The sequence below is a fragment of the Molossus molossus genome, unplaced genomic scaffold, assembly GCF_014108415.1.
Source record: "Molossus molossus isolate mMolMol1 unplaced genomic scaffold, mMolMol1.p scaffold_m16_p_5, whole genome shotgun sequence".
Taxonomy (NCBI): Eukaryota; Metazoa; Chordata; class Mammalia; order Chiroptera; family Molossidae; genus Molossus; species Molossus molossus.
In genome coordinates this window covers 5,864,359-5,891,947 of record NW_023425388.1, presented here as the reverse complement: position 1 = coordinate 5,891,947, position 27,589 = coordinate 5,864,359, and the positions used below count along the sequence as shown (strand labels likewise).

The window sequence follows — 27,589 nt, the reverse complement described above, 5'->3', positions numbered from 1 at the left end:
ATCATCCCGCGCGCCGCCGCTGCCACCGGGTTGTGCGCAGTCGCGGCCGGAGCGGCTCGGCGGCGGTCGCTTGGCAGCGGCGGGAGGGTGAGGGGTGGTGGGCTGTGGCCGGGGATGCTCCAGTTGGCGCGAGGGCCCCTGCCATGCAGCCGGCCGAGATCCAGTTCGCCCAACGGCTGGCGTCCCACGAAAAGGGCATCCGGGACCGGGCGGTGAAGAAGCTGCGCCAGTACATCAGCGTGAAGACGCAGAAGGAGACAGGTGGGCGCCCGGCGGTCAGCCGCGCCACATGGCGGCCGGACCGGCGCCGAGCCGCCGGCCGAGCACTGACTCGCACTCCTGCCGCGTGCTGCTGTGTGTGCGCACCGTGGGAACCGCTTCCTGCTGGGTCTTGTCTGGTTTTACGTGTGAGGGACAGAGGCCGACAGGGGTTAGGTAGTCTGCTGAAACAGTCCCAGTGAGTGAGGAAGCTGAGGATAGACCCAGTCTGTCCGACACCGAGCCTGTCCCTCAAACAGTCGGGTCAGCCTGATTTATCTTGCTGTGCCCTTCATTGGTTCACGCCGTCGTTAGACCGTACCTTTAGGAGCTGGGGTTACGGGAGAGAAGACATCCTACCCCAGAGGAACATGTGCTCGTGGAGTTGGGGCAGAGAGATCGCTAAAGCAGAGCTTTTATAGCGTAACGGAAATGGAGATCAGGGAAGGAGGGAGCTCCTCTACGGAGGCTGGTCCAGGAAGGCCACTCTGGGGTGATGTTCAACAGATCTGAACAGAGGCGGGAGGAGGAGCGGAGCATGCCCGAGGAATGGCTGGAAGAGACCAGTAAGTCAGGGAGGGTGAGGCCGGGTCGCGTTGGGGTTATAGTTGGATTTTAACTGCAGTGGGTGCCCTCAAAGGATTTCTTTTACCCGGTGCAAAATATGTTCCGTAGGTCGTTGTGCGTCCTGAGGTGTGAACTACAAAACGAAATGGAGGTTTTCTATTGCACTGAGATAAAAGTTTGGTTTATTTAGTAGTACATTTAGAGTCTCCTTGAAAGAATAGACATTATCTCCCCCTGTACTGACATTGTTAGTTTATTTTATTTAGAAATCACAGAAGACCGCCCAGGAAAAGGAAAATATAATTTCACGGGAAGTCTACTAGGAAGAGAAAGGAGGGCCAGAATTCCTGACTTCAATTTTGTTAGGCTCTCCCTGACAAAATTAATCTACCCTCATGGTTTTAGGTATCCCAGATATACTGAGGGCTCATAAACCTAAATTTCTAGCCCAGACCTTTGCTACTTTCAGTTCATCTATGCCCTGCTAACCTGGCATCTCCATCTGGATGTTCCACGGGCACCTCAGACTCAGAATGCGTAAAAGTGATTCATTGTCTTCCCTCCAAAACCTCTTCTCTTCTGCTACCCTCTGCCACCTGTGCTTTCATATTTTGTTCCCACCATCACTCAGACATCTGGTTGGATATACGATAATGTCCTGGACTCCTCTCTTCCTCATCCTCTCCAATCCCCACCTACCCCACCCCTACATCCAATGTCCCTTGGTGCTACCTGTTTCATCTCCTGAATTACTCTTTTCTGGTCCATCTTCTTTATTTTGTCTAGGCTTTGTACTTGCTTATTTCCTAACTGATCTCTTTGACTCCATTTGTGCCCCCTTGAGCCCATCCTCCATAAACCAGCTCAGAGTCATCTTTGTAAAACAGCTCTGATTACATCACCACCTTCCTGGAATTCCAAGTCTGCAGATTGTCTCTCCTCCACTTTTCTTTGCACCCCATCTCTTACATGACTGCTTCCTGCTCCATCAAGCAGACTATTCCTGGGTCCTGGTGTACGATATCCTATTTCTCACCTCTCTGCCTTTCCCTGTGCATGCCAAAAAGATTCCCACCTTGATCCATTCCCAGTATTCAGGATCACTTTTCTTATCACCTCACCCCCACTCCTCTAGGATTCTGAAATATCCAGCTTGTCTCTATTGTAGCACTTAGCTACATTGCTTCTTAATTATCTGTTAATGTGTCACTCTTCCCCCAAAACACTGTAAGCTTCCATCTGTTTTCTTAGCTGGAAATGGGAGCACATCCAGGCGTGCAAGGGCCTGGCTGTGTGCAAGAACAGAAGAAAGGCCAGATGCAATGCATATGGGGCTGAGACAGCCAGAGAGAACCTGTTGCTCAAACCCCTTTGGTGAGCAGGTCCAGGATCTGAAATGCTGAGGCAGGGGCATGAGGCCAGTGGGTTTACACCATTGCCCCAGGGTTTTCTCTTTTTAGCACCCATCATACCTAGTTATCTGTCTGGTACATTTTGTTCAACGCTGTATCCACATTGCACAGAGTATAGTGGGCCTTCAAAAAACTAACTGCAACTGAATGTCATAGACAGTGATGATGGGACAAAATAAGCAAGGTCTCTGCCACAGCTGTGCTCCATCAAAATAGAAACACAAGTTTGGAAATAACTTGGCCTGACATTTGAATCTCATTGACAGGCTCAAATTGTTTTGCGTCTTGTCTTAGGCATAGTAAAGAAAGTCTGAGATTTTACTCTTACAGATACATATAACTCTCCACCAGCAGCATAGCTTTGTGATTTTAAAAACAAATTAGAAGTCTTTGTACTGCTTAAAGCAATTAAATGTTGTCCTAGTGCTTTAACTGTTCATGCTGAGTATTCCCAATCATAGAATGGTCGCTGCTGCAGTTTTATTCATAAGGGCTCATTTGTCCTTATGTATTTATTCATTGTTGCGTGTAGCAAACATGAATGGAGAGTCTACTGTGTGCTTTTATTACTATGTACAGTATTCTTGGTGTTGGTAATACAGCCATGAACAAAACAGACCCAAAAAACCCCTGCCTGTTTTATCAATTCTGTGACTTTAATTTGCATTCTTGTGTGTGTGTGTGTGTGTGTGACACATAAAATGACAGTGCATCTTACCGTTAGTGGGTGTTAGCTATGTGGCAGTAATGGGGAAAATAAGTGGGGGTTTTTCATACTGATAGTATGTGGGTATCTCTCAACCCAATAGTGGTAATGACTAGGAGCTGTGCCTGTTCTGACACAGGTGTGGGTTCGAGTATAACACTTCACCCACACCTGAAACAGCCCCTGTGTTCATTCATGGTGAGAGAGGCTATTAGATTTTCTCATTTCAAAGCTTGGTATTTCCTGCATCTTTGTCTTACTTTCATTTCCCCTTAGTTGTTTGGAACTCACTAAGACTATATTGTTGTCAGAAACTTAGTTGTATTAAGTTTAAGAGACTCGACCCCTGGAAGGAAAGACAGGTCAAGAAGCATTTGCTAAAGAAAACTGCTTCGGATATGTACTTCACCTTCAGAGTTCTGAAAGAAATTAAATAATGAACATTTCTCTGTTTTGCTCTAAATGCTTCAAAAATTGATACCTTGTTTTTACCAGCTAAGTTCCTGGGTAAAAACAAGTGATTTTATACTTACACTGAAAATAGATATTTTATTTATTTTATTATATTTTATCCTCACCCAGGGACATTTTTCCATTTTTTGTTCAGGTAGAGTGGTAGGGAGAGAGAGGAAGAGAGAGAAAGAAACATCGACGTGAAAGGGACACATCGAGTGGCTGCCACCCGCACGACTCAACCAGGGCCAGGGACAAATCACAACCGAGGCACGCGCCCTTGGCGGGAACGGAACCCGGGTCTCTCTGGACCACAGGCCGATGGTCTAACCACTGAGAAAAACCGACCAGGGCAGAAAATAGATATTTTAAATGAGAAGAGCTTCAACAGCCAATGGGTAGAGAACATGAGACAATCATAATGCCTACAAATTGAACAGTGCTTTGCTCTTACAAAGTGCTTCTCATACTCACTCTTAATTTTGGCCTCAACCATAAACATAACAGATATTATAAGTGAAGAAACAGGTCAGCCGTTAGTGACAGTTCTGTAACTAGTAGGTAGCAAGCTGAGGCCTCACCAAAGGTTTATTTCCACTGTACTCTGTTGCCTCACGTAAGATGAAACAGTCAGAATATGCTTTCACATCCATCTCCCTTTCCTGGATCTCCTAATTACAGTTCTTTTGTCAAGATCTATTTCTAATTACAAAAGCATCTGGAACATCATCTTGTACCTACGCCCACTGCAGGTATGGGTTGTCCAGAGAGACAAGTTATCACTTAGAGTTAGTTTGACATCTTGTTGCACTTGAAAGAACCATCTGGAGATATGCACTGTGCTGTTTTTAAGTGAGAAAGGCCAGAATACAGAATATGTAGACCACGTGATGCTCTTTAGGTCATACACACACAACTGCATTTCTGTATCACATGTAAGTAAATGCATAGGAAGGATCTGGAAAGATACATGTTAGCAGGTAACAGTGATCCCTCTGGGAGGAGACAGGTTTGGGAGGCAATGATCAAAGCACTTTTGATTGTATAACTTGATGTAGTATATGAATTTTTTGCCATGAAATTGTATTTTTATTAGGACTCTCAATTACAACTCGCAAAACATTCAAGCCACCCTGGTTTAAGTGGAAAAAAACTGAAATAGCTTTATGCAGAGCTCAGCTAAAGACACCAGAACCCAGTTTTTCTCAACCCTCAGACTGGTTTCATTCCCAAGCTCCCCATCATGTGGCAAAGTGGCTCAGTGCAGATCCAAACTGTATCTTTTCTCTAGGTCTACTGGGAGAGAGCTGGAAGTTTTCCTAAAGCCTGAGCAAGGGGCTCTGTATCTATGGGAGTCCATTCTTGAACCAGCCCCGTGGCCGAGAGAATTCATGCTGATTTGGCTGGCATAAGCTCAACTCAATGATTTGCCTTCATGTGGATGAGTCCAGCCCAGACCACTGCCTCCTTCCACAGGCCCCACCTTAATAGTGGACAGCCCTGGAGAGGGGAAAAGTGTAGGTGCTTGGCAAAAACAAGGAATGCCAGTACCAAGCCTCATGCAGAAATCAGTGTCACTTAAATCCTGTCTATCAGTGTTCGTGCATTTCTAATTGCTTTACGAAGAATTTTCTAAGCAAGAAGAAAGCCCACAATAACACTACAGTAATATGTAGTTTGGGTTTGGGTTTTTGTTTTTGTTGTTTTCTCTTTTTATTAAGGAATATTTTAAATATATAAAAAGTCTATTCATTAGTCAGCTTCAGCATTTATCAGTACCTGGCCAATGTTTCTGATCTGCCCACTTTCTCCTTCCCACTAAATCCTTAAGCAAATCCCAGACAGCTCATTTCACTTCCAGATACTCAGTATGTATCTCTAAAAGATACTCTTTTTAACATAACCATGCCATTATCATGCCCTTAAATTTTTTTAATATTTATTTTATTGATATTTTTTAGAGAAATAGAAACATTGATGTGAGAGAGAAACGTTGATCGACTGCCTCCTGCACACCCCCTAATGGGGATCAAAACCCAGGCATGTGCCCTCACCAGGAATTGAACTGAGACCTCTCAGTCCATGGGATGATGCTCCATTCACTGAGCCACACTGGGATCACACCCTTTTAAAAATGAAGATAAAGATAAAGCCCTGGCTGGTTTGGCTCAGCAGTTAGAGCATCAGCCTACGGGTTCGGTTCGCACTAAGGGCATGTACCTCGGTTGCAGTCTGTCCTTGGCCCCAGTGGGGGTTGTGAGTGGTGACCAGTTGCTGTGTGTCTCTCACATTGATGTTTCTCTCTCACTCTCTTTCTCCCTCTTTCCCTCCTGCTCTATCTGAAGATAAATGCAAAAATGTCCTTGGGTGAGGATAAAAATAAATAAATAAATATCTTGCCCAGTCAGTGTGCCTCAGTGGTTTGGTTTATTCTCCACAGGTTTGGAAACTGCAAGAGTGTACATTTTCCTGATTTTATAATTCTTGATGTCGCTCAGCTATTATTTCATGACACCTGGGGTGGACCCAGCAGATAGAAGACTGTGCAGGTCTTGTGGCTTGGTCGTAGGTGGTACAGGCAGAGGTACAAGGCTTAAATAATGAGAACAAGGCTAGCCAAGATGCCTCTTAAAACAAGACTAAATTTGCCCAGTAAATGAAAACTAACCGGGAGTGAGGAAAGATCAGGGTACAGCCAAGTGTGACTTCATAGCACAGTCCTTAAAAGGTCATCTTAGCAAAAACATCCCAAAGCTTTGCCAGTTTCTCTGGGGCCAGTTGTATGGGACTTGAGCAAATCCTGCATTTTTTGTAGGATTTGCATTTTCACTTTGCAAGACCAATGAAAATGTTAGTGTGCAGGGTGAGATGCTAGTTTAAGCAGAGAGGAGCATTTAGGGGAACTCATTTTATAAATGAGCACTCCATTAGTTAATTTTTGGTTGTGATGCTATTTACTTCCTTACATTGCTCGAGTAACGTGGACACACCATCACTACCACCCTGCCCCATAGCTGATAAAAACTGTAATTTACATGTGTTTGTTTAGTAACAATGAGGAATGTGTGCTTCAAATAAAAAAGTCCTTTGCAGCCCTGGCCAGTTTGGCTTAGCGGTTAGAGCATCAGCCCATGGACCAGAGAAGCCCAGGTTTGGTTCCCGCTGGGGACACGTACCTTGGTTGCAGTTTTTCCCCGGTCCTGGTTGGGGTTGTGTGGGTGACAACCACTCGATTTGTCTCTCTCACGTCGATGTTTCTCTCTCTCTCTCTTCCTCCCTCTCTCCCTCCCGCTCTATCTGAAGATAAATGCAAAAATGTCCTGGGTGAGGATAAAAAAAAAAACCTTGGCAGGTGAAAATGTATGTGGTGGTATTCTCACTGCTTATGTGGCTGTTCTGAACTTTAAGAAAGGAAATGTGAGGACTCTGAAATAAGATTTTTGTGTTGTTTTGCCCTCTAGGAGGTTTCAGTCAAGAAGAACTCCTAAAAATATGGAAGGGGCTCTTCTATTGCATGTGGGTGCAGGACGAACCCCTTCTTCAGGTAACATACACTTCCCTTGTCATAGTACTGGGTCTTTGGCAGAGGTCCGGAAGAGGGATTTGCCCTGATGTGCCAAACAAACTGAAAAGCATTGCTTCAAGGATTCCCTTTCACCTCTTGTCAAATAGAAGGGGATGCAATGTCTAAGCGTTGAGGTTAATTATTTTTTCAAATAATAAAGAATACACATAAATTAAAGATTTATTACTTCTCTGCCATGGTTGCATGTTAGGTTTAAGTTTTTTCGTTGTTGTTGTTTTCTCTTATTTGTGGTCAGAAATATCATGACACTAGTCCAGGAACCTGTGAGCAGCCCTGGCTCCAGGCCAACCTCTGCCCCCTTTTAAGTGGGTGCCCGGGACTGGGCAGCCACCTCACTTGAGGTCAGGGTCTTTGTAGGCCATTGTCATCCCCGATCTGATGGCCCACCCTTAAAGTCAGCGAGGACTTGGCACAGATGTGCATGGGCATCCGGACCCGTCTGCTGAGCACACTGGGCACCGCCACCACAACTATATAGAAAAATGATTTTCACTATTCAAAGAGCTTTATTCTGATGTGTAAAAGCGAAGTGAAGGATAAGCCTTGAAATCCATGTGAAATCCTCTAATGTATAAAACATCACGGGTAGATTTTACTTGTCTAGATTTTAAGGCACAACTTTGCCACTTCGCCCAAGCCATTAGTAAGTAACTCGCTCTGATTATAGCTTTTACTCCCCTGAACATATTTTGAGTAGGATAGCAAGGCAAAATATTTTTGAATTACATTCAAAAGGAATAGCCAGCAGCTTTAGTGGAGGAAGAAAATGTGGCAAGAACATCACTTTCAAGTTGGGGAGTTCATTCGAAATGGGCGAGGGAGACCTGAGGCTGGGGGAGGTACAGATAATACTCACAAAATCTGTTTTTTCTTCCATAAACAGAATTCCTTTGTTGACACTCCCCAAGGCAAGCGTCCCCATAGATCCAGACCACCAAATTCTCTTTACAAACAGAAAAGTCCTCTGAGTAGGACTTTTGCCCAGGACAGAGCCTAGGAGGGTGCTGTTCCCTGTGCTTCCCACCACCTGCCGCTGCATTCTGTCTCTGAGCCAGCCAAGGAGGGGGCTTTCTGGTTCCACTCACTGAGCTGAGTGTCCTGGGGTGTTACACAGCGACCTCCCCTGCTGAGGTGTCTGTGTTTCCATTATTTGGGGGGATTAGGATAAACATCTCAATTTAAGTTTTAATATCTTTTTAAAGCCAGGAATTGACAGCTAATTTATTTCTTTTGTAGGTCATTTAAATAGATAACTAGAGATACTTTTTTAAACAGAGCTTAAACAAATCTGAGAGGCGTATGAAGTTGGCACAATAGTTCATTGAAACTGGGGATTTCACATTTGATAAAATTCAAATATCCACATACACACTTCCTAGTGGAAGTGACAATGAAAACAGAGGTACAGATTCCCTCTCCGGCAGGTACGGAAGGAGGTGCTGGTCCTGGTGCTGTCATCTCAGTGTTGCCACATAATAACCCAATGTTTTCCCCAACCCCACCTTTGCAGGAGGAGCTAGCGAACACGATTTCCCAGCTCATCCATGCCGTTAACAACTCAGACGCTCGTAAGTCCTAATGTTTTCATGACTTTCAAACCTTTCTTATTTTTCAGATTTGGTACCTTGCCTGATATCTAGTCCATATTGTTTCTTCTCCTTCCTTCTAAGTTTCCATTTCCCAGTGGTCTAATTGAATGTGGGACTGGGGCTGCCAGTGAATAGGCGTCAGGCCACCAACTGTTTCCATGGGGAGCAACATGATAAACTTAGATATTGACTCTGAAAGAGGGTGAAGGTGTCTTGTAGAATATCATACTGGACATCTCAAAGATTTGTAAAAAATACTTTAATAATCCTTCATATGCACAACCAATGGACACAGACGTTAGGTTGGGGAAAGCAGGAGGCAGGTGGGGGCGGGGATGAGGGGACATCTGTAATACTCAACAATAAAAATTAAATAAATAAAATGTTTACCCAGCTGCTGTGAGAAAAATGCACAATCAGGAAAGGCACATTTAATATTTCTAAAGGGCTGGATTAAATTTTCAGCTGTAAACTTCATTACTGTGTTTAGATTTTGAATGCATATTTTATTTATACATCCTTTCAAAAATAACAGTAATAATCCTCCAGAATCTCCAAATTCTGAGTTACTTTAACACTACTAGAAGCTGTCTGTGCGTATGCCAGTGTGTGCAGTAACCTCTGGATGCCAGGTTTTTCATCAAAATTAGAGTCATCTGAGGTGGTCACTGGTAATAAAGTAAAGTAACTCCCCTTTCACCAAAAAAAAAGAACAAAGGGAGACATTATTTTTGGGACATTCAGGTTTTGATTACTTACAGAAGACGAAAGAGACAGCAGAATGAGTTTGTTCTGCTCACCATTCCTGAGAGAAAACCATCGCCATGACCTTCATAGCCCTCAGTGGTTCTCCGAACTTCAGCAGAGTCCCAGCCGACATGTATGAACAAAATCTGCCAATGAAATATAGTTAAGGTTTTTAGGTATCAAGAAAGATTTGTGCAAAAAGAAGTGAAGCAAAAAAAAAAAAAAAAATCAAAAAAATTTTGGACAAAAAAGTGCTAGTTTCATGGCTCAGAAGAGAAAAATAGAATGTTTTATTATAACATATCAAGCTGACATGGAACAAAAAGCTGACTTTCTACATGGGTCATCCAAGTCTCCATCCAATTACTGGCTTTGGATTATTAGGTATAGGTGGGTGGAAAGGACAGTAGACATGGCTCAGAAAATCTTTTGATTTAGAAACACGGGTTTCAGTGGATTTTTAAAAAATGCTCCAGAGAGAGTTCTAGTTAGGCATTAAGATATTACCAGCCTTCCTGTTACTATAATGTCCTTTTACTTAAATACCTCTCCCTTCCTCTCTAAAATCAATAAAGAAAAAAAGTTTTTTAATGTAAAAGAAATTATTGAGCATATTTAGTCATTGACCAATTTTTCTAGCAACCCAAGAATTCTTGAGAAAAGTAAATAATGAATAGTCTTAGTATGTTTCTTCATTACTTCTGTGCTTTACGATAATGTGTTAACCCGAAAACCAAGCATTCAGAGCCTTTTGTTCACTGCAGAGCACCTATTCATTCAGACCTTTTGGAAAACCATGAACCGAGAGTGGAAGGGGATCGACAGGCTGCGCCTGGACAAGTACTACATGGTGAGACCAGCAAGCTTCCATTCCAGTTGCTGCAGAGGCTCACGTGAGGGAGAACCCGTTCAGCGTCTTAAACACAGTGGGAAGATTTGATTGTGAAGCAAACAAAGTTCTAGGCTTGCTGAGATGGTGGGCGATATGAACATTAGATGGCCTTTGAACCTGCACTAGGAGGCCTCTCTGTGTCTTTCAGCTGTTAGGGCCAAGTTTGGGGATCTTCAGTTAACATTTGATGATCTAGAAGTTAAACATGATTATTGTGGATAATTTTTCATTTGGGGATCCACGCAACATGTACCATGTCATTGGCCTCATTTTACTAAGCTGATCAATCGTTCTTACTTTCCTTTTGTAACACAAGTTGTCTGTCTTTAGCTGATCCGTCTGGTCCTGAGGGAGTCCTTTGAAGTTCTGAAGCGGAATGGCTGGGAAGAAAGGTTTGTAAACTATTTGGGTTAGCATTTGGTGGCCTGAGCGCTTTTAAGGTAGTAGTGTGTTTTTCAAGCCTTTTAATTAATCAGCAAGTATGAATTGCCTGATCTGTGTCTTCTACTCTGTTAAGTGCTGAGAGACAAAACCCCTTCTCTGTCTGAAGATAAATGCAAAAGTGTCCTCAGGTGAGGATAAAGAAAAAAAGAACTTAAAATGCAGCAGAGGAATATAAGAGTTGAGTACACATGGCAGTCAGCTTATTTTACAGAGAGAGGAAATGAGAGGGAGAGAGAGCTAGAAACATCGATGAGAGAGAACATCCTGCTTGCCCCACAGTGGGAATCGGGCCCACAACCTGGGCACGTGTCCTGACCAGGAATCGAACCGGTGACCTCATGGGTCGATGCTCAACCACCGAGCCACACCGGCCGGACAACAATTGGCTTTTTATACTAATTTCAGCAGTTACTTTTTTTCTTATAGAACTTTCTCAGCCTCACGTGGCTTGTGGTGTAGTGGAGCATGAGGCTGAATGTTATGTCTTGTCTGGGGGGCACTGTTGGCACACTGTAGTTAACAGACCCGTACGTGTTGTTTTCTTTAGCCGAATCAAGCTTTTTCTCGATGTCTTGATGAAGGAAGTCTTGCACCCTGAGAGTCAGTCTCCTAATGGAGTGAAATTCCATTTCATTGATATCTATCTGGATGAACTATCCAAAGTGGGAGGGAAAGAGGTAAGAAAAAGTCAACAGTGTGATGAGACCACAGCTAACCTGAACAGGCTCTTCTTCAGATGCTCCTGTGAGCTGGGAATGGGTTGCTCTTGGTGGCACTCTGTTACCAGTGACGACAGAGCATGAATTAGTTCAACCTGTCTTTTGACACATTCCTTCCCCGTCTAAGAATGTGTCCTGAGCAGCTAATGAGCCATGTGGGCACAATTCATGCACAAAGGATGTACATGGAGTCTGACGTAGAAAACAGTTGAAAGCACCTACACCAGTGGTTCTCAATGTTCCTCATGCCGCAACCCTTGAATACAGGTCCTCATGTTGTGGTGGCCCCAACCATAAAATTACTTTTGTTGCTACTTCATAACTGTAATTTTGCTACTGTTATGAATCATCATTGGAAATATGTGTTTTCAGATGGCCTTAGGCAACCCCTGTGAAAGGGTCGTTCAACCCAAAGGGATCACAACCCACAGGTTGAGAACTGCTGACCTACACGGTCCTGTAAAGAATTCGGTGACATGAGGAAATGCTCAGGATACTGAGTTTTTAAAACGCAGTAGGAAAGAAAGGCAGTAGACAGGCTGTGCAAATGGTCTGACGGGTTTGAGTGTACATTCAAATGTGAATAGACAAAGCCTGGAAAGGAAACATTCTTTAGCACGCAAGTGATTGAGATTGTGAGCAAGTTTTACTTTTTTTTCTTTCCCAAGTGTTCTGTAGTGGACAGGTATTTTCTTAACTAAAGAAAGTATAAATATTGTATTAAAGAAATAATCTCTCATCTCAGACTCTGGCAGTGTCCATACAGAACTGCTCCATAGAGGAGTAAGTATGGAGCCATGCTTGAACTGGGCAGTGTCCTTTGGTCACTGCTGAGATGCTCGAGTGGCTGGAGGACAGCGGTGGCCTTTAGCCTGGCTCTGGGCCTCTGGGTAATTGATGCACAGTGCATGTGGGCATTGTGAGCTAAACGTCACTCAGTCTGATTCACCCTACATGGAAAGGGGGGTCCCATTTTTAAGGACATGTCAGAAAAGAGAAAAGGCTCTTTTTTCCATGGTTTTTAATTTCCTTTTTACTATTTTATTTCTACATTTACAGCTTTTGGCAGATCAGAATCTCAAGTTTATTGATCCGTTCTGCAAGATTGCTGCCAAGACCAAGGAGTAAGTGATTCACATGTTTGTTTCTATTGCTTTAATTGATGCTTAGTTTGGAGAGGTGGGTTGTTGGTTTATGTTGATGGAACGTAGCTTGACAGAAGGTACCTGGGATGGTTGTCCAAAGCCAAGAACAACCAAATGCTTAATTCCCATTAGCAAGACGTTTGAAGCTTGGAGTCATAATTCAGCTCTTCTGGCTTTGCTGTTTGACCCCAGTCATTCCAAATCACACCCTCCCCCACCCAGAGTTCAGCCTGCTGCCGGTCCCATGGCTTCCGGTACAGCCCTGGGCTGGCTCCTAGTAGCACCTCTGTTGACTAGCACAGGGGTGTGGTCGGGAACACAAGTGCTTGCTGAGCGGCTGGTCAGTCACACCAGGTCCTGGGCGGGCTGAAATTGGAGGTGCAGTGACTCCTGCTTCTCATCCCTCTGTCCTCCTTAGATAACGAGGTCCAGACCAATGGTGCTAATCACATCCTCTTCGCTGTGCTTCCCCCCAGCCATACATTGGTGCAGACTATAGCTAGGGGTGTGTTCGAAGTCATTGTAGACCAGTCTCCTCTTGTGCCTGAAGAGACCGTGGAGGAACAGAGGACTAAAGTGGGTGACAGTGACCTCTCTGAAGAAGAGACAGCTGAAAACGAGTTGCTGTGGAGAAAAACCTACAGTAAAAAGACAGGTAAGAGAATTTCCTTGACTAGTCTTTCTCTTTTTAGGTAAAGTCCTCATCAGACAAACTTTTAATACATTTGTTTTGATCTCACTGACTACAACGTAGCATTTATCAAAGATGCTTTGCCTCGGACACTGCCTGAGAAAGGAGACAGATGCCTATTTCAGACCCCTAGGCCTGTCCCAGGCTCCTGTGGGGAAGGCTCTGTGCCTCGCACAAGTCTGCATCTCCCAGGATGGCCGGACCTTCTCCTAGGGTTTTATCACTGTTGCTGTTGCTTTGGATTTTGTTTGTTTTTGTTGTTTTGGCTTTTTTTGTTGTATTTAAGCATCCTAATGTAGACTGGGATCTGTAGAGGGTCCTCGGCGGGACACCTAATGTGCAGTCATTTTGTTCTGTCGCCTTTCTGATCTCTCAGTTCCTTCGGGGTTCTTTTTCTTGGGGTGTTTGAATGCCCACTGTGGACTGGCACCATTCTTACCACTGTTTTTTGTTGTTTGTTTTTTTAAATCCTCACCCAAGGATATTTTTCTGTTTATCTTTGGATAGAGTAGGAGAGGGAGAGAGAGAGAAACATTGACATGTGAGGGACACATCGACTGGTTGCCTCCCGCATGACACCAACCAGGGCCCGGGACAAATCGCAACTGAGGTACGTGCCCTTGGCCAGCATTGAACCTGTGACTCATTGGTCTGTGGGCCTACGCTTTAAAGACTGAGCCAAACTGGCCAGGGTCTTACCCCTGTTTTATGTCCATGCAATCATGTACCGAATGTGCATTCAAGTTGTGGCCCATCAGAACTCACAGTGGTTCCCACATCTCCCTGCATAAGTGGTCAGGGCAGACCCGCACTTTTGAAATGTTACGAGGCCATTGAAAAAGAGAGTTTTCAAAATTCAGTGACCAGAGGAAACTTACTCGTTTTTGAAAGCAGGACACAAAACTATGTGGAAGGAGCCTGATTTGTTTTAACACTTACATGTGCCTTAAATAATCTGAGAGAATATATATCAAAATGTGGTATATGAGTTGTGAGTGACTTCTGTTTGCTTTGTACTTTTGTCTATTTTTCTAAGTTTCTACATTGATCTTTTTTTGTTTGTTTGTTTTTTGTTAATACTCACCTGAGGATATTTTTTCCGTTGATTTTATTTTAGAAAGAGTGGAGGGGTGGTGGGAGAGATGGACATGAGAGACACATTGGTTGCCTCCCACATGTGCCCAGGATCGAACCTGCAACCCAGGTACTCTCCCTTGATTGAGAATTGAACCTGTGATCCTTTGGTGCATGGGCTGGCATTCTAACCACTGAGAAACACCAACACCAACCAGGGTATATGTTATTTTTTAAATAGAAAAAGAAAGGTTGAAAGATTTTATGGTGTGGCTCAGTTGGTTGAGTGTCATCCTGTGCACCAAGAGGTCGCCGGTTCGATTCCTGGTCAGGGCATGTGCCTGGGTTGCGGGCTTGTTTCCTAGTACAGGGTGTGCAAGAAGCAGCCGTCAATGTTTTTTCTTGCATCAGTGTTTTTCTCCCTTTCCCTATCTCTCTTTGTAAAATCAATAAAAATATATTTTTTAAAAAGAATAAATATTTTAATTTATATTTTTTTTATCCTCACCCGAGGACATTTTTCCATTTTTTGTTCAGGTAGAGTGGGAGGGAGAGAGAGAGAGAGAGAGAAACATCAACGTGAAAGGGACACATCGAGTGGCTGCCACCCGCACGACCAACCAGGGCCAGGCACAAACTGCAACCGAGGTACATGCCCTTACGGGAACCGAACCCAGGTCTCTGGACCGCAGGCCGACGCCCCAGCTGCTGAGTCAAACCGGCCAGGGCAAATATTTTAATTTTAAATTCCACATAGATGATAGGTTAACTAAAAACCCTGAGCAGAATCCGTGTGGTCGTGGCCATTGCCTCTGGTTCCCCGCTGCCTGCCGTGTCTGTCTGAACAGAGGGGTCTCACTCTTCGTGAGCACCTGCGCTGTGTGGACTACTCTGTCCCCTCTGGCTGCGTCCTGAGGCCACACCACGAATGAGCTCCTAGGAATCCAAAAACAGCACAAGTGTGAAAAGTTGAGTTTTTATTAGTAATTTTCATCTGCTTTTTTATGAACTTCAATGCTTTTTGAATTATTTATTAAATGTTTAAATGTGCATTGATATATCAATCTGTTTCCTGAGACAGCGCAGTGAAGTTAGTATACCACCACTATACAGATTTTTACTACAGCCCAAACCTATGTGAAATTAGGGACACGGCTCCTAAGTCCACCCTCTTCTTCCTAGGCCAGAGCCAAGCTGTGCCTGAGCCCCTGCCCAGCAGCTTCCCGTCCCCTGCCACTGTCTGACGGGGAGACCACGGGGCTGGACGGCACTGCTGGCCGTGGAGGCTTGTTTGTCTGTAGTAGATTAGACAGAGTTTGTGATTGCTCCCAGATGTTTTTTCATGTCCAGCAACTGAAAAACCAAAACATCCTTGGCAAACTATAAGTGTATTTGCAGGGTTTTTCTCTTTAAAGAAACTTTCTTTTCCCTAAGAGACACCTAATTAGACAGTGGCTCCTTCAGAAATAGTCATTGCTATGTCATTGACAAATTTTGTCTTTGGGTGTGTTTTGATAGCACAAGGCAAATACCACTCCAGAAAAGATGGAATCAGTGATGAAGGTGAGAGAGACGGTGGCGGAAGCGTGGAGGACACTGGGCCACTTCTCCAGGTTGGTGGCAGTTGTTGCTTTTTATAGAAGATAGATTTACTGTGGAGTGGCCTGGCTAATTGGTAATTAGGGTCAGAGCTAATTAAACTGTAAGGCCTAATGTGTCAAGTCCTTTTCATCCCTTTAGTCACTGATGTCACCTTCCTTATAATGAGCTTATTGGAGACAAGTTTAAATGTGACGGAATTTTAAAAGACATTAGTCCTCATTTCGGCTTGAATTGCTGAGATCTGTTCTATTCGATGCAGCAAAGTCAGCTCAGTGGTACTTGTCAGATAAAGTTTACTGTGTTACCAAGTACGAATTAGGCATCCAGATTAAATTTACAAAGAAGCACACCTGAGTAAATTTTATATGGTGTGTTTTACCATAGTTTTTTTTTTTTTTTTAGAAAAGGAAGAATTACAGCTAACGTCTTCCAAGAAGAAATAGAGCAAATTTTTCAAAGATCTTGCTTAAGCCTTTGGTTGCCAAGTCTTAGCCCGTGCATGTTCAGACGGTCTTCTTGGTGCCTCCTGAGTCCTGTGCCACCTGTATTGTCACTAGCGGGGGGGCATTTCCAAGTCGAGTTACTGTGGGTTTATGTTAGTTTTTCTTCTCACGTAGTTTGACTATAAGGCTGTTGCTGACCGACTCCTGGAAATAACCAACAGGAAAAACATCCCTCCCTTCAACAGGAAACGTCTCTCCAAACTAATCAAGAAGTAAGTGATTGGATGAGAAGGTGTCACTTGATTCTCATTTGTGTTCAAGTCCAGCCCTTTCATTTATCTCATGATACAGGACGAGCTGTCACCACGCTTGCATTTTTTATTTATAACATGTATATACACATACAAATTGCAGTGTTTGATGATGACTGCCCCCTCCCCTGGTTCCATTCTGCAGATGCAGCCATGATCATTTCTTTTAGTTGTTTCATAATCATGTGAAAAGAAGTCTGTTGAAAATGTCTAAAAGTAGTAGATTGAGAAACTGCAATGTGAACGGACTGCTGAGGTGTTGCCTGGTAGTGCGCTGTTGAGCTGGGTAGGGGTGTAGCTTTTTTCCAATATGGTTATGCTCTAGTCCTTGTTGATGTCGTTATGACTGTGCCAATAATTCACTGCAGAGCCCTGTGGCATGTTATGGTTGATGACATACAGCAGCTGAGTTTGATCACACTCCATGTGAGCAGGCACTATTCTGAGCACTTAAATTATTTCATGTTAAGTAAAGCCCCATAAACTGGCTTCTATAATTTCCTCATCTGCCACATGGTTAACTCAGCTACAGGGAAGTCACTGCCTTGCCCAAGGGTCGTAGTCGCCAGACACAGAGCAGGGTTCAGACCTCCTGTCCACTCCCCAGGGCTCTGGCCCTGAGTCCACACAGCCCTGCCCACTTCCTTTGTGTTTAATGCACCAAAATTTTGTAGACCAAACACCACTTGGCATTTCTCCACTTGGTAAACAAGAGAGCTGAGTCGAGGCAGAAAATGTAAGTGGTTTCAGCCCTAAGACACTAAGAAACAGAAGGATAACTGAGGGTGAGCTTGTCCTTCATTTTTGGCCTTTGTGGCACACCACCTCTTCAGCCTCCCCTTCTAGAGGAAAAAGAAAGTATATGAGAAGTATCACATGTTTTTAAGTCTCGTGCATATGTTTACAGACGACAGAAAGAAAGGATTTCTTCATGAACTTCTGTTTGTTTGTTTTTTTCAGATTCCAAGAGCTCTCTGAAGGTGAGGAAGTCAAAGGATTCGAACTGATGTTCTTAACCTAAATATGGAACTCACTGAGTACATTCAGGCACATTCAGAAAAAAGCAAGATTAGAAACATAAGAAATAGTAGTAGCCTGTACCTTTGAAAGTTCGTCAGTTACACTACATGCTGCTCAACCGAAAGCAGCTCTTAGAAGAACCACAGTGTGGGGCCTTTTTTTTTCATCTCACCCACCCACTCTCCCGTTCCAGGGACCAAGCTGAGCCATACTCGAGACTCCTGGGGGTGGGGTTTTTGTCAGTCCACTTAGGTTTCAGTTTGGCCCTTATGAAGAACAGTTGTTCCCTAGGGGAAAGCCGCTGTCTGTAAACTTGGCTACATTTGAGCAAATCGATGGCCCGGTGCTCCTGCCCCATGGGCCTCTGGGGTGCTTAGAACCAGGGTTCAGACCTGGCTGGCATGGTCTGGAGATGATGTCACCAAGGTTTATAGTCCCTTGCCCTGGGTGAGGAAGCCGCGCGTTGTCTCAGGTCTGAAGTTCCTGTGCCGGCGGCTTCCAGGTCTGGGTAGAGAAGTGGTGAGGGGATGAGGAGGCAAAAATTGAGGTTAAGCCCTGGCTGGTTTGGCTCAGCGGTTAGAGCGTCGGCCTGCGGTCCGGAGAGACCCAGGTTTGGTTCCCGCTAAGGGCACGTACTTCGGTTGCAGTTTGTCCCCGGCCCTGGTTGGTCGTGCGGGTGGCAGCCACTCGATGTGTCCCTTCACGTTGATGTTTCTCTCTCTCTCTCCCTCCCCACTCTATCTGTACAAAAAATGGAAAAATATCCTCGGGTGAGGATAAATAAAAAAAAAAAAATTGAGGTTAAAAATCACGTTGGGAGCCCTGGCCAGTTTGGCTCAGCAGTTAGAGCGTCATCCCACAGACCAATGAGTTATGGGTTCGATTCCGGTCCAGGGTACGTACCTCAGTTGAGGTTCATTCCAGCTTTGGTCGGGTCGTGTGGGAGGCAACCAGTTGATGTGTCTCTCTCACGTCAATGTTTGTCTCTCTCTCCCTCTCACTCTGTCTGATGATAAACAGAAAATTATTCTTAGGTGTGGATTTAGAAAAACCTTGATGGGAGGGGGAATGGCTCCTAGGCCCCTGCGAGGGTGTCAGAACGCGGACTGAATGTGGCTTTGGTGTCCCGCAGGTAGTATATCTCAAGCTGGTTTTGCTGAGGACATTTCTGCTGATGAAGATAACCAAGCTGTCAGTCAAGGAAGGCATAAGAAAAAAGGAAATAATCTTTTAGAGAAAATCGACGTGGACAAAGGGAAAGGTGAGGCATCAGGCTCGGGACCAGCGAGGCCTGAGAGGGAGGGGCAGCCCTCGGGTGTGTGTGCCTTTGCAGTCCTGGGAACCTCTGAGCCACTGTCTTTATAAATTGTTACAGAAAAAAGCTTTTGCTTCTATGGCTGAAAAGTAAAGATTGTTTCTGAGTGTTCGATTTATCTGGGGAACCCATGTTTCCTAAATGAAAAGCACGTGTGCACTCCTGGTGACGTGTGAGGATGTGGAGATGCTGGGTACCCACTGCCCTGTGGAGCGTTTGTCTAGTCCTGCCTCGGACCTGTGGCTTTTACCTGTGGCCTGGAAACGAGTAGAAATCTGAATGTATTTCAGCTCCATTGAATTGAAAGAGCCATTAGCAAGGTTTCTCATCACAGCTGGGAGAGGGAGGAAATGGGACCGAGGGGCAGAACTGAGGGAGCGCAAGTGCACCTGGGATCAGAGCCTTTCCGCAGTCAGGTCCCAGAGGAGCGTCAGCCGCTCGCTGCCCCGCAGTCCCCGTGAGACCTGTCCTCTTGGCCTCGGGGCACCTGTTCATTGGTTTGTGTGTCTTTCTAGGAAACAAGTTCTTTCCTGCTGAGGAAGAGGAAAGTAAAGGTGGTGTTCACAAGAGGAAAAGGAAAAAGAAGAGGAACTATCTTCAGCCTGAGCATTTAGGGTCAGGGGTCAAAGCCATGCCCCCAGAACAGAATGGGGGCAGTGAGCCAGAGGCAGGTCCAGGAAGAGTCCAGAAGCTGGGTGTGGTTGAGCTCGGGGCAGAGTTCTCACCCAGCCCCCAGGGGCAGAGTGGCTCAGAGCGCCCCCCCTCAAACCCTCCCACACACAGCAGGAGGAAACGACCAAGAAAGAGGAGCCCCCGGTTCCAGGGACTGATCTCGGAGTCAGTGGTGTCATCTCTGGAGGACTTGTGTCAAGGTGGCCCCGGCAGTGATTACGCTCTGGTGCCTGTCTCCCAAGTTTCCCCAGCCAGCGGAGTCCCATCCCTGAAGAGGAAGCGGAAACTCAGGGTTCCCCTGGTCAACGGCAGCCCGCCCATGCTGACCTGGCCCCCAGTCCGGGAGGACAGCCCTGCAGCGAGCCCAGCGGATGGAGGGGACAGCCCAGCCACACTGCCTCAGGGTGGGAGACTGAAGAAAAAGAAGGGGGAGCCCAGCCGTCTTGACCTCTACAACCCATCCACTCAGAAAACTGCCATCTTCAAAAAGAGGAAGAAAATGAAAGAGATGTTGAACTTGGTTGAGCACAGCAGAGTATTGGAATCCGAACTCAAGCTCGTCCAGGCTCTGGTAAGGCAGCTGGGCTCCAGGCAGGGTGGTCAAGGCTTCCATGTTGAAAGATCGGGCCCTGCCTCCTTGGTCTTCAGGGGGGTTGGGGTACAGGTCAGACCTCTGGACTAAGAAGCTGTCATGGTTCATAACACCCTTTTCCAACAGTAAAAATCATGACCAGTTTTGGTAGCCGAGACGTCGGCGGCGGCGGCCTTCTCCCCTCCTCACTCCAGCCCCTTCCCTACCCCCACCATGCTGCTTCCTCTGGGGGGCTGCAGAAGGGCCACATCAGGCCGGGAGCATTGTCCTGTGCCTAGGCGGGCACCCTGCTCTGGTATAAACAGGCAGACGAGTGCACACAGCAAATGTTTCTCTTCAACTCATGGCTAATCATGGGCCCGAGATTCTCTGTTTTGCTTGTCTTTTTAATGAAAAGACTTTCCGCTTGGATCTCTAAAGTAGGTGTGAATGAGAGCCAGGCTCTGAGTCTACTTTCAACCCCTCATTCTGTACACACGGCACATCTGTACCCGTGGTCGGCAAACGGTTCCATTGGCACAGCCCCGCCCAATCCTGTGCACACTTCTGTGGCCGCTTGCACTCCAGTGGCAGAGAAGAGTAGTTGTGACCGGCACCTTAGGGTCCTGAAAGCCAGAAACATTTACTCCCTGCCTTTGACAAACAGACTTGCTGACTGTCCAGTGCTTGTGTTTGTGCCCACTGTGTGTGCAGCGGCGGCGGCAGGGCCTTTGTATCAGCGCAAGCGCCAGGGGAGCTCTTTTCTGCTCAGTAAAAAGCCCTAGCTGGGGAGACCGGAACACTCGCCTAGACATCGGCGGTCTGCCCTAACCCAGGCCTTCCCCTGGCGAGCTGTGTCACCTGCATCACCTTCCCGTGGCTCTGCAGCCTTCGCCCTCCACTCACTGTCCGTGTGACACTCATTCTCCGCTGAGAATCTCAGAGAAGATGCCTTCTTCGCATCTCATTCTCAGGCTCCTGCACCTCCCTTAGAGAGGCTTGGGATGGTTGCTAAAGAAACCACAGGGTCATTGGAGGTCTTTCCTCCGAAAAGGGGCAATGTGTGTCTCCATCTCTGCCAGCAGGGTGGAAAGGCGCAGGAGAGAGGACTCCTGGGTCTGCCCCTCCCTCACCGGTGCTCAGAGAAGCCAGCCAACTTCCAAGCCAGGGTCACCAAGCACTGGCCAAAACCATCAGTGTGACATTGACCACATTGGGTATCCCAGACCCCTGGGTCCCAGAACTAGTACAGGGTGGTGGTCAGTTGTAAAGCACCCAGCTGCCATTTTTTATGTGCCTTAAACGGGCCTACAGTAAGCTAAGCTAAGGTTAATTTATCAAAGAAAGAAAAATATGTTTTATAAATGTAGTGTTGTCTAAGTGTACTGTGTTACAAAGTCTACAGTTGTGTGCAGTGATGTCCACATCACTCACCACTAACACCCAGAGCACCTTCCAGGCCAGTGAGCTCCATTTCCGGACAGGGCCCGGTGTCAGTTATGCTGTACCTTTTCTGTGTTTACATAAACGCTCACCATCGTGTTACATGGGTCCCGGCATTTGGTGCAGCACCATGCCACACAGGCGTGCAGCCCGGGAGCAGAGGGTACCGCAGAGCCTAGGTGTGCAGTGGGCTATATTGTTTAGATGCGCCCAGTGCCTGTGATGTTTGCATAATGACAGAATCGCCTGATAACACATTTCTCAGAACATATTCCCGTCTTTAGGTTGCACATGACTGTAGGTGGTGTTTGAAAGGCAGAAATCTTCCCTGACCAATTTGGCTCAGCAGTTAGAGCGTGGGCCCAGGGAAAAATATCCTCGGGTGAAGATTTAAAAAAGAAGGGCAGAAATTTTCAAAACATGGAACCTGAATTTGAAGACAAATAAATATGGTTCGGTTCTTGTGACTGAAAAGATAGAAAACCTCTGGCACTACCATGGTGGAGAAGTGGCAGTTTTGTTCATGAAGTTTGTGCTCTGCTGAGCAAGAAAAGGTGTTTGTAAACATAGTTCCCAGAAGTGCAGAGTGTGGGGTGTCTGAGCTGATAAATGGGTCTTTCTCTCTGACCTGTGGCCTCCCACCCCTCACCCCCATGGTGCCTGCACCCAGTCAGCCTCCTTCCACTTCCTGTGTGGGTGTGGCCCAGGTGGCTCCGGGTGACCTCTCCCCCACCCCTCACCCCCATGGTGCCTGCACCCAGTCAGCCTCCTTCCACTTCCTGTGTGGGTGTGGCCCAGGTGGCTCCGGGTGACCTCTCCCCCCACCCCTCACCCCCATGGTGTCTGCACCCAGTCAGCCTCCTTCCACTTCCTGTGTGGGTGTGGCCCAGGTGGCTCGGTGTGACCTCTCCCCCCCACCCCTCACCCCCATGGTGTCTGCACCCAGTCAGCCTTCCACTTCCTGTGTGGGTGTGGCCCAGGTGGCTCCAGGTGACCTCTCCCCCCACCCCTCACCCCCATGGTGCCTGCACCCAGTCAGCCTCCTTCCACTTCCTGTGTGGGTGTGGCCCAGGTGGCTCCGGGTGACCTCTCCCCCCACCCCTCACCCCCATGGTGCCTGCACCCAGTCAGCCTCCTTCCACTTCCTGTGTGGGTGTGGCCCAGGTGGCTCGGTGTGACCTCTCCCCCCACCCCTCACCCCCATGGTGTCTGCACCCAGTCAGCCTCCTTCCACTTCCTGTGTGGGTGTGGCCCAGGTGGCTCGGTGTGACCTCTCCCCCCACCCCTCACCCCCATGGTGTCTGCACCCAGTCAGCCTCCTTCCACTTCCTGTGTGGGTGTGGCCCAGGTGGCTCCGCGTGACCTCTCCCCCCACCCCTCACCCCCATGGTGCCTGCACCCAGTCAGCCTCCTTCCACTTCCTGTGTGGGTGTGGCCCAGGTGGCTCCGGGTGACCTCTCCCCCCACCCCTCACCCCCATGGTGTCTGCACCCAGTCAGCCTCCTTCCACTTCCTGTGTGGGTGTGGCCCAGGTGGCTCCGGGTGACCTCTCCCCCCACCCCTCACCCCCATGGTGCCTGCACCCAGTCAGCCTCCTTCCACTTCCTGTGTGGGTGTGGCCCAGGTGGCTCGGCGTGACCTCTCCCCCCCCCCCTCACAGGGGAGCAGTGGAGCTCTCAGCCCTTTGAAGAAGAAGAAGCTGAGGACTGAGAATGACTTTGTGAAGTTTGACACCCCCTTCTTACCAAAGCCCTTGTTCTTCAGAAAAGCTAAGAGCAGCGCTGCCACCCCTGTGACCCCTGCTGTGCAGGTGAGTACGCTGTGACCACACCGGAGGGGGCTTTGCATGCTGGGCCTGGGGCTGTGCTCAGCAGGCGGCTTGGCCTCTGCCTCTGTCCACAGGGCACAGGCTCCTGTTTGAGGAGCCCGGGCCTGCTGTGCAGGCTGTGCTGGGGCTGCAGGGGCCCGTGTTGGCTCTGGGGCCAACCCTGGGGATTGATCAGAGCTGCCTCATCTTAGAACTCATGGGAATAGAGAAGATCTAGAGAAACTGTTAGTGACGTGGGGCAGAAGGAGGACCCAGAGAGCCCCAGATTTGCAAATCAGATGGAGGAGGAGAAGAGAGGCCGGCCGAGGACACTTGGTGGGTGCTCAGGCTAGTAGAAGGAGCGAGTGCTGTCCCCAGTCATGGAGGGTGAGGGTGGGCACTGTTCTGGGAAGCCGGGTCGGGCCCGTGAAGGAAAGGTCACCTCTGCCAAGTACCACTAGAAGACAAGACAAGGTCCAGAGCACTGTATGGGGGAGGCTCGTCTGGGGTCGCCTCCAGGAGTGGAGACCTTGGCGGAGCTGTGGAAACAGGTGCCTGGGCGGGCCCTGCCAGGGGACCCGCAGTAGCCGGGCTGTTTGCGAAGGAAGTGGGTGCTGCTCAAACAGCCTTGAACCAGCAGAGCGACCACTGCCTGTGTTAATAGTTATACATAAGACGCTTTCAGGGTATTTGTAAATGACCCTGGGCTTATAGAAGCCAAGCTTCTCTCATAAAATAGTCATGTTACACAATATGGTAAGGGATCCACACAAAAACACGGGGTTCTAGGGAGAAATTCGAGAGAGTGCTCCAGATCAGTCTGGAGTCCTGCGCACAGAAGGTTGGGAAGTGTGGGCCCATCGCCCCCCGAAGTCTGACCCCATTGTAGGCATGATCGATCGGCGTCGTCTCTGAGTTAGCCCTTAAACTCCAGGATGCGATGAATGGGGAGTGCCTTAGAGTTTTTCAGTGTTGAACTTTTTTCTGACTTAGGAGGTTTCAAATGTGGTAATTTTGCTCTGCTTTCTTTCCCGGGAGGCAGAGGCGGGAGTCAGCAGTGAGGCAGGTTATTGCAGAGTGGTGCTGGCACTGCCCACCTCACAGATCCGCCACGTGCCCCCGCCAGAGCTCTCCACGCAGCCCGGCCTGGGCGCGCGCCATGTGGTCCTGTTGAGGCCCGTGGGCTGGTGAGCACCTGAGTGCGCAGGGACTCTTAGACAGATGGGGCCTCAGCCCTTTGCACTCCTAGTACTCCCGTCACCGTTTTCTTTCGTCTACAGCTCAACAAAACACCATCCAGCTCCAAGAAGGTCACTTTTGGGTTGAACAGAAACATGACTGCAGGTGAGTGCGAGGTTTGCTTGCCGTTGCCATCCACTCCCAAGGAGGGCCCTGCCCGGTCCAGAGGCAGAGTCGGTCCCTGGCTGAGTCCAGCAGGGTGCCAGGAGAGGCGGGGGTGGGGGCAGGTTTTCTGGAGTCTCTGGAAGGAGGTTAACTGGTAGGAGGTTGGTGTGGGTGGCCCACCTGCCAGAATGCGTTGGTCACCTTGGCCGGATATAGAATGCTCTGTCAGCTGTAGCCACCTCCACCTAAATCCAGAACCGCCCCACTGAAGAGGAGGGAAAACGAGGAACATCTTGCCTTTCAGCTTCTAACATAGGTGTGGTTCATTTGTGTTGGTTTTTTTTCCAAAAGAAAACTAATGGTCTTAAAAGTATATGAGTTTCACACCTCCTATCTGGAGAGACCTGTGCGCCCCCCCCCCCCCCCGTGATGTCTGCAGAGTGGGAGGCGGTGTGGAAGGAATAAACCCCAGGAGGCAGGGCTCCTGCGGCTCTTTATCAAACCTCAGTGTCACTGATGTCCCTGTCCAGAAGCACCCCTTCCCGCCTGGTGCTCCCCTCGTGGTCTGTCCAGGTGGTCTCGGCATTTTCCTTCGGAGAGTAAATTCATTCCTGCTAGTGGCTTATTTCCTCAGAATGCCCAGGGCGAGTTCTCTGCAGGGCCGCCCGGGAGTGAGTGCCCTGGCTTCCTCAGGGACTGTTGGGAGCAGAGCTGGGGGGACAGCATGGAGGCAGGACACGGACTGGGTGGGTTGGCAGGTCAGAGAAATTACACCCATTAACGTGTGGCCTCGATTTCATTGGACAGAATTCAAGAAGACAGACAAGAGCATCTTAGTCAGTCCCACAGGCCCCTCCCGAGTGGCCTTCAACCCTGAGCAGAGGCCCCTGCACGGAGTGCTGAAGACCCCCACCTGCTCCCCAGCCAGCACCCCCCTAGGGACCAAGAAGCCGCTGACCGCCACACCAAAGAGAAGGCCGACGGCTATGGACTTCTTCTAGGATGGGAGCCCTTTGTAAAGACTGCTTTTGTACAGAATACTCTATAAATTATAACTTTTAAAAGGTGGGGTATTTTTTATTGTTTTATAAATTCCTGCAAATTGTAAATACAAGGGTCGGAGTGTGAGCGGTGATGCTGTTGTGGGCGTCTTGGTTGAAGTTTCACTACAGACATCGTTGAGCTCACCAGGAATCCACACTTGGGGGTCACTTCAGTGACTTCCTAGTGTGGGAGCCGAGAGCAGGTTGGCCTTCACCACTGCTGGGTGCTGTAGACACGGTGTCAGCCTGGAGCCGGGCTCCGTCCGCTGTCCGTGCGTGCGCAGCGTGGGTCCTCCTCCATTTAAAAGCATGTAGGGTTTTGTTCTCGTGCTCTGGGTAGTTCGCAGTTTTTGATTGGGATGGCTCTCATAACCGAATCCAAAATACAGTGTGTCTCCACATGTGCCCAGCTGGGCATGACTTCTGAGTGGGGCGGGAGAGCAGAGCCTGTGGCCTGTGTCCTCCCCGTGTTCCTACCTCTCAGCCCAAAGTGTCCTCACCAGGGAGCAGTGCCCCCTTGGCTCTCCGGCCCTGGCCCAGCGCCACGCACACCATCCATCCGGGTCGTTGTGCTCTGGCTGCTGTCTGTCCATCATGTCTGCGCCAGCGACCTCCACGCCCGGCGTCCCCAAGGGCGGCTCCCACCTTACAGGAAAACTCAGTTCTGCAGGGGCGGGGCGGGCGCAGCAGTGCTGGAGAGCCGCGCGCCGCTGGGAGGCAGGCAGCAGCTTCAGAGTCACTCGTGTGTGTTTATTTGTTTAATAGCTGCCTTACATTTGAAATACTGAATCATGCATTTAAAGATTTTTATCAAATCCTCTTGTAATTACAAAGAATACCAAGGGTGGAAGGCACACAGTTTAGTTGGAGAAACAAATGCAACCTGGAGCAGCGTTGCCTGATCGTTGCCCTCGTTGAGGGAAGCTGGTCTCCCTGCACCTGAGTGAAGGATGAGGCGCAGACCCGGAAGGCAGGTGGTCGCCGCAGGAAAGCCCCTGGGCCCCGGCTTTCTCGAGTTTGCAAATTGCAGACCTAAAGGAGGAGTTGTAACTTGGGGTGCAGATAGTTTTGTCTCAGGTGCCCAGTGCTTCCCTAGCCAGCTCTGCTCAGGAATCTCGGGCCCCCTCGGAGTGGAAGCCCCACCACCCAAGCAGGGGCCTGTGTCTCACCAAAACCAGGGCCAGCCCCCTTTGCTCCGTCCCAGCTGACGGCCCTAGCGTGTCCTCAGTGGTTAGGGCTGTGGCTTCAGGAGAAGGGAGGCCCCTCTGGGGTTTCATCATCTAGCTGACTCTGGTTTCCTTCGTCACATAACCAGGGTGAGCTTCATCTGCGAACTGAAGGTGGGCCAGCTTACCCACGAAGGCCAGTCCGAGAAGGAGGGGACTGTTCTTTGCCCACCCTTCAACAGTTTTGTCACAGTTAGGCCAGGAAAACAAACGACAGACATTGTGTTGCTGTTAGCTCTTCCTTGTCATGAGAAGTCTTAGGTCCAAGACCACTTCATTGTAGTTGCATGATTTTAGTGTGCTGTGTTTGATGTCACACCTAAAATCATTCAGAACCAAACTGATGTGTGAAAACATGAATTGGAGTAGTCAAATCTTTTTTAACTTTGTTTTTTAAAAAAGGATTATCCTTGGTCATATTTTTCTAACAACTTTTATTTCAGCTTTAAAGATAGATCTTATAGCCCGGCCAGTGTGGCTCAGTGGATGAGTGTCGTCCCATGGACTGA

General features: G+C 47.9%; 1 protein-coding gene across 2 annotated transcripts; it reads left to right on the top strand.

Annotated features, from left to right (window-relative positions):
* Window positions 1-98: 98 nt before the first annotated feature.
* RRP1B (ribosomal RNA processing 1B) lies at window positions 99-27,589 on the top strand. 2 transcript variants are annotated; one of them, XM_036243292.1, is made up of 16 exons: window positions 99-261; window positions 6,858-6,940; window positions 8,493-8,550; window positions 10,083-10,168; window positions 10,541-10,602; window positions 11,202-11,331; window positions 12,433-12,497; window positions 12,995-13,173; window positions 15,802-15,896; window positions 16,503-16,600; window positions 17,600-17,619; window positions 18,792-18,920; window positions 19,490-20,217; window positions 23,321-23,470; window positions 24,748-24,811; window positions 25,619-27,586. In XM_036243292.1, exons 1-16 carry the CDS (start codon window positions 144-146, stop codon window positions 25,810-25,812), a joined length of 2,259 nt encoding a protein of 752 aa, XP_036099185.1. In that variant the 5' UTR covers window positions 99-143; the 3' UTR covers window positions 25,813-27,586. The 2 variants fall into 2 exon arrangements, with proteins under 2 accessions (XP_036099185.1, XP_036099186.1); XM_036243293.1 differs by lacking the exons at window positions 99-261; window positions 6,858-6,940; window positions 8,493-8,550 and having other exon boundaries at window positions 10,527-10,602; window positions 25,619-27,589.

Bases quoted from the DNA above. Each gene is read 5' to 3' on its own strand.
- RRP1B (XM_036243292.1), top strand. From the start codon at position 144: ATGCAGCCGGCCGAGATCCAGTTCGCCCAACGGCTGGCGTCCCACGAA. The intron at 10,603-11,201 runs GTTTGTAAACTA...TGTTTTCTTTAG, and splicing joins CGGAATGGCTGGGAAGAAAG to CCGAATCAAGCTTTTTCTCG. The intron at 24,812-25,618 runs GTGAGTGCGAGG...TTCATTGGACAG, and splicing joins GAACAGAAACATGACTGCAG to AATTCAAGAAGACAGACAAG.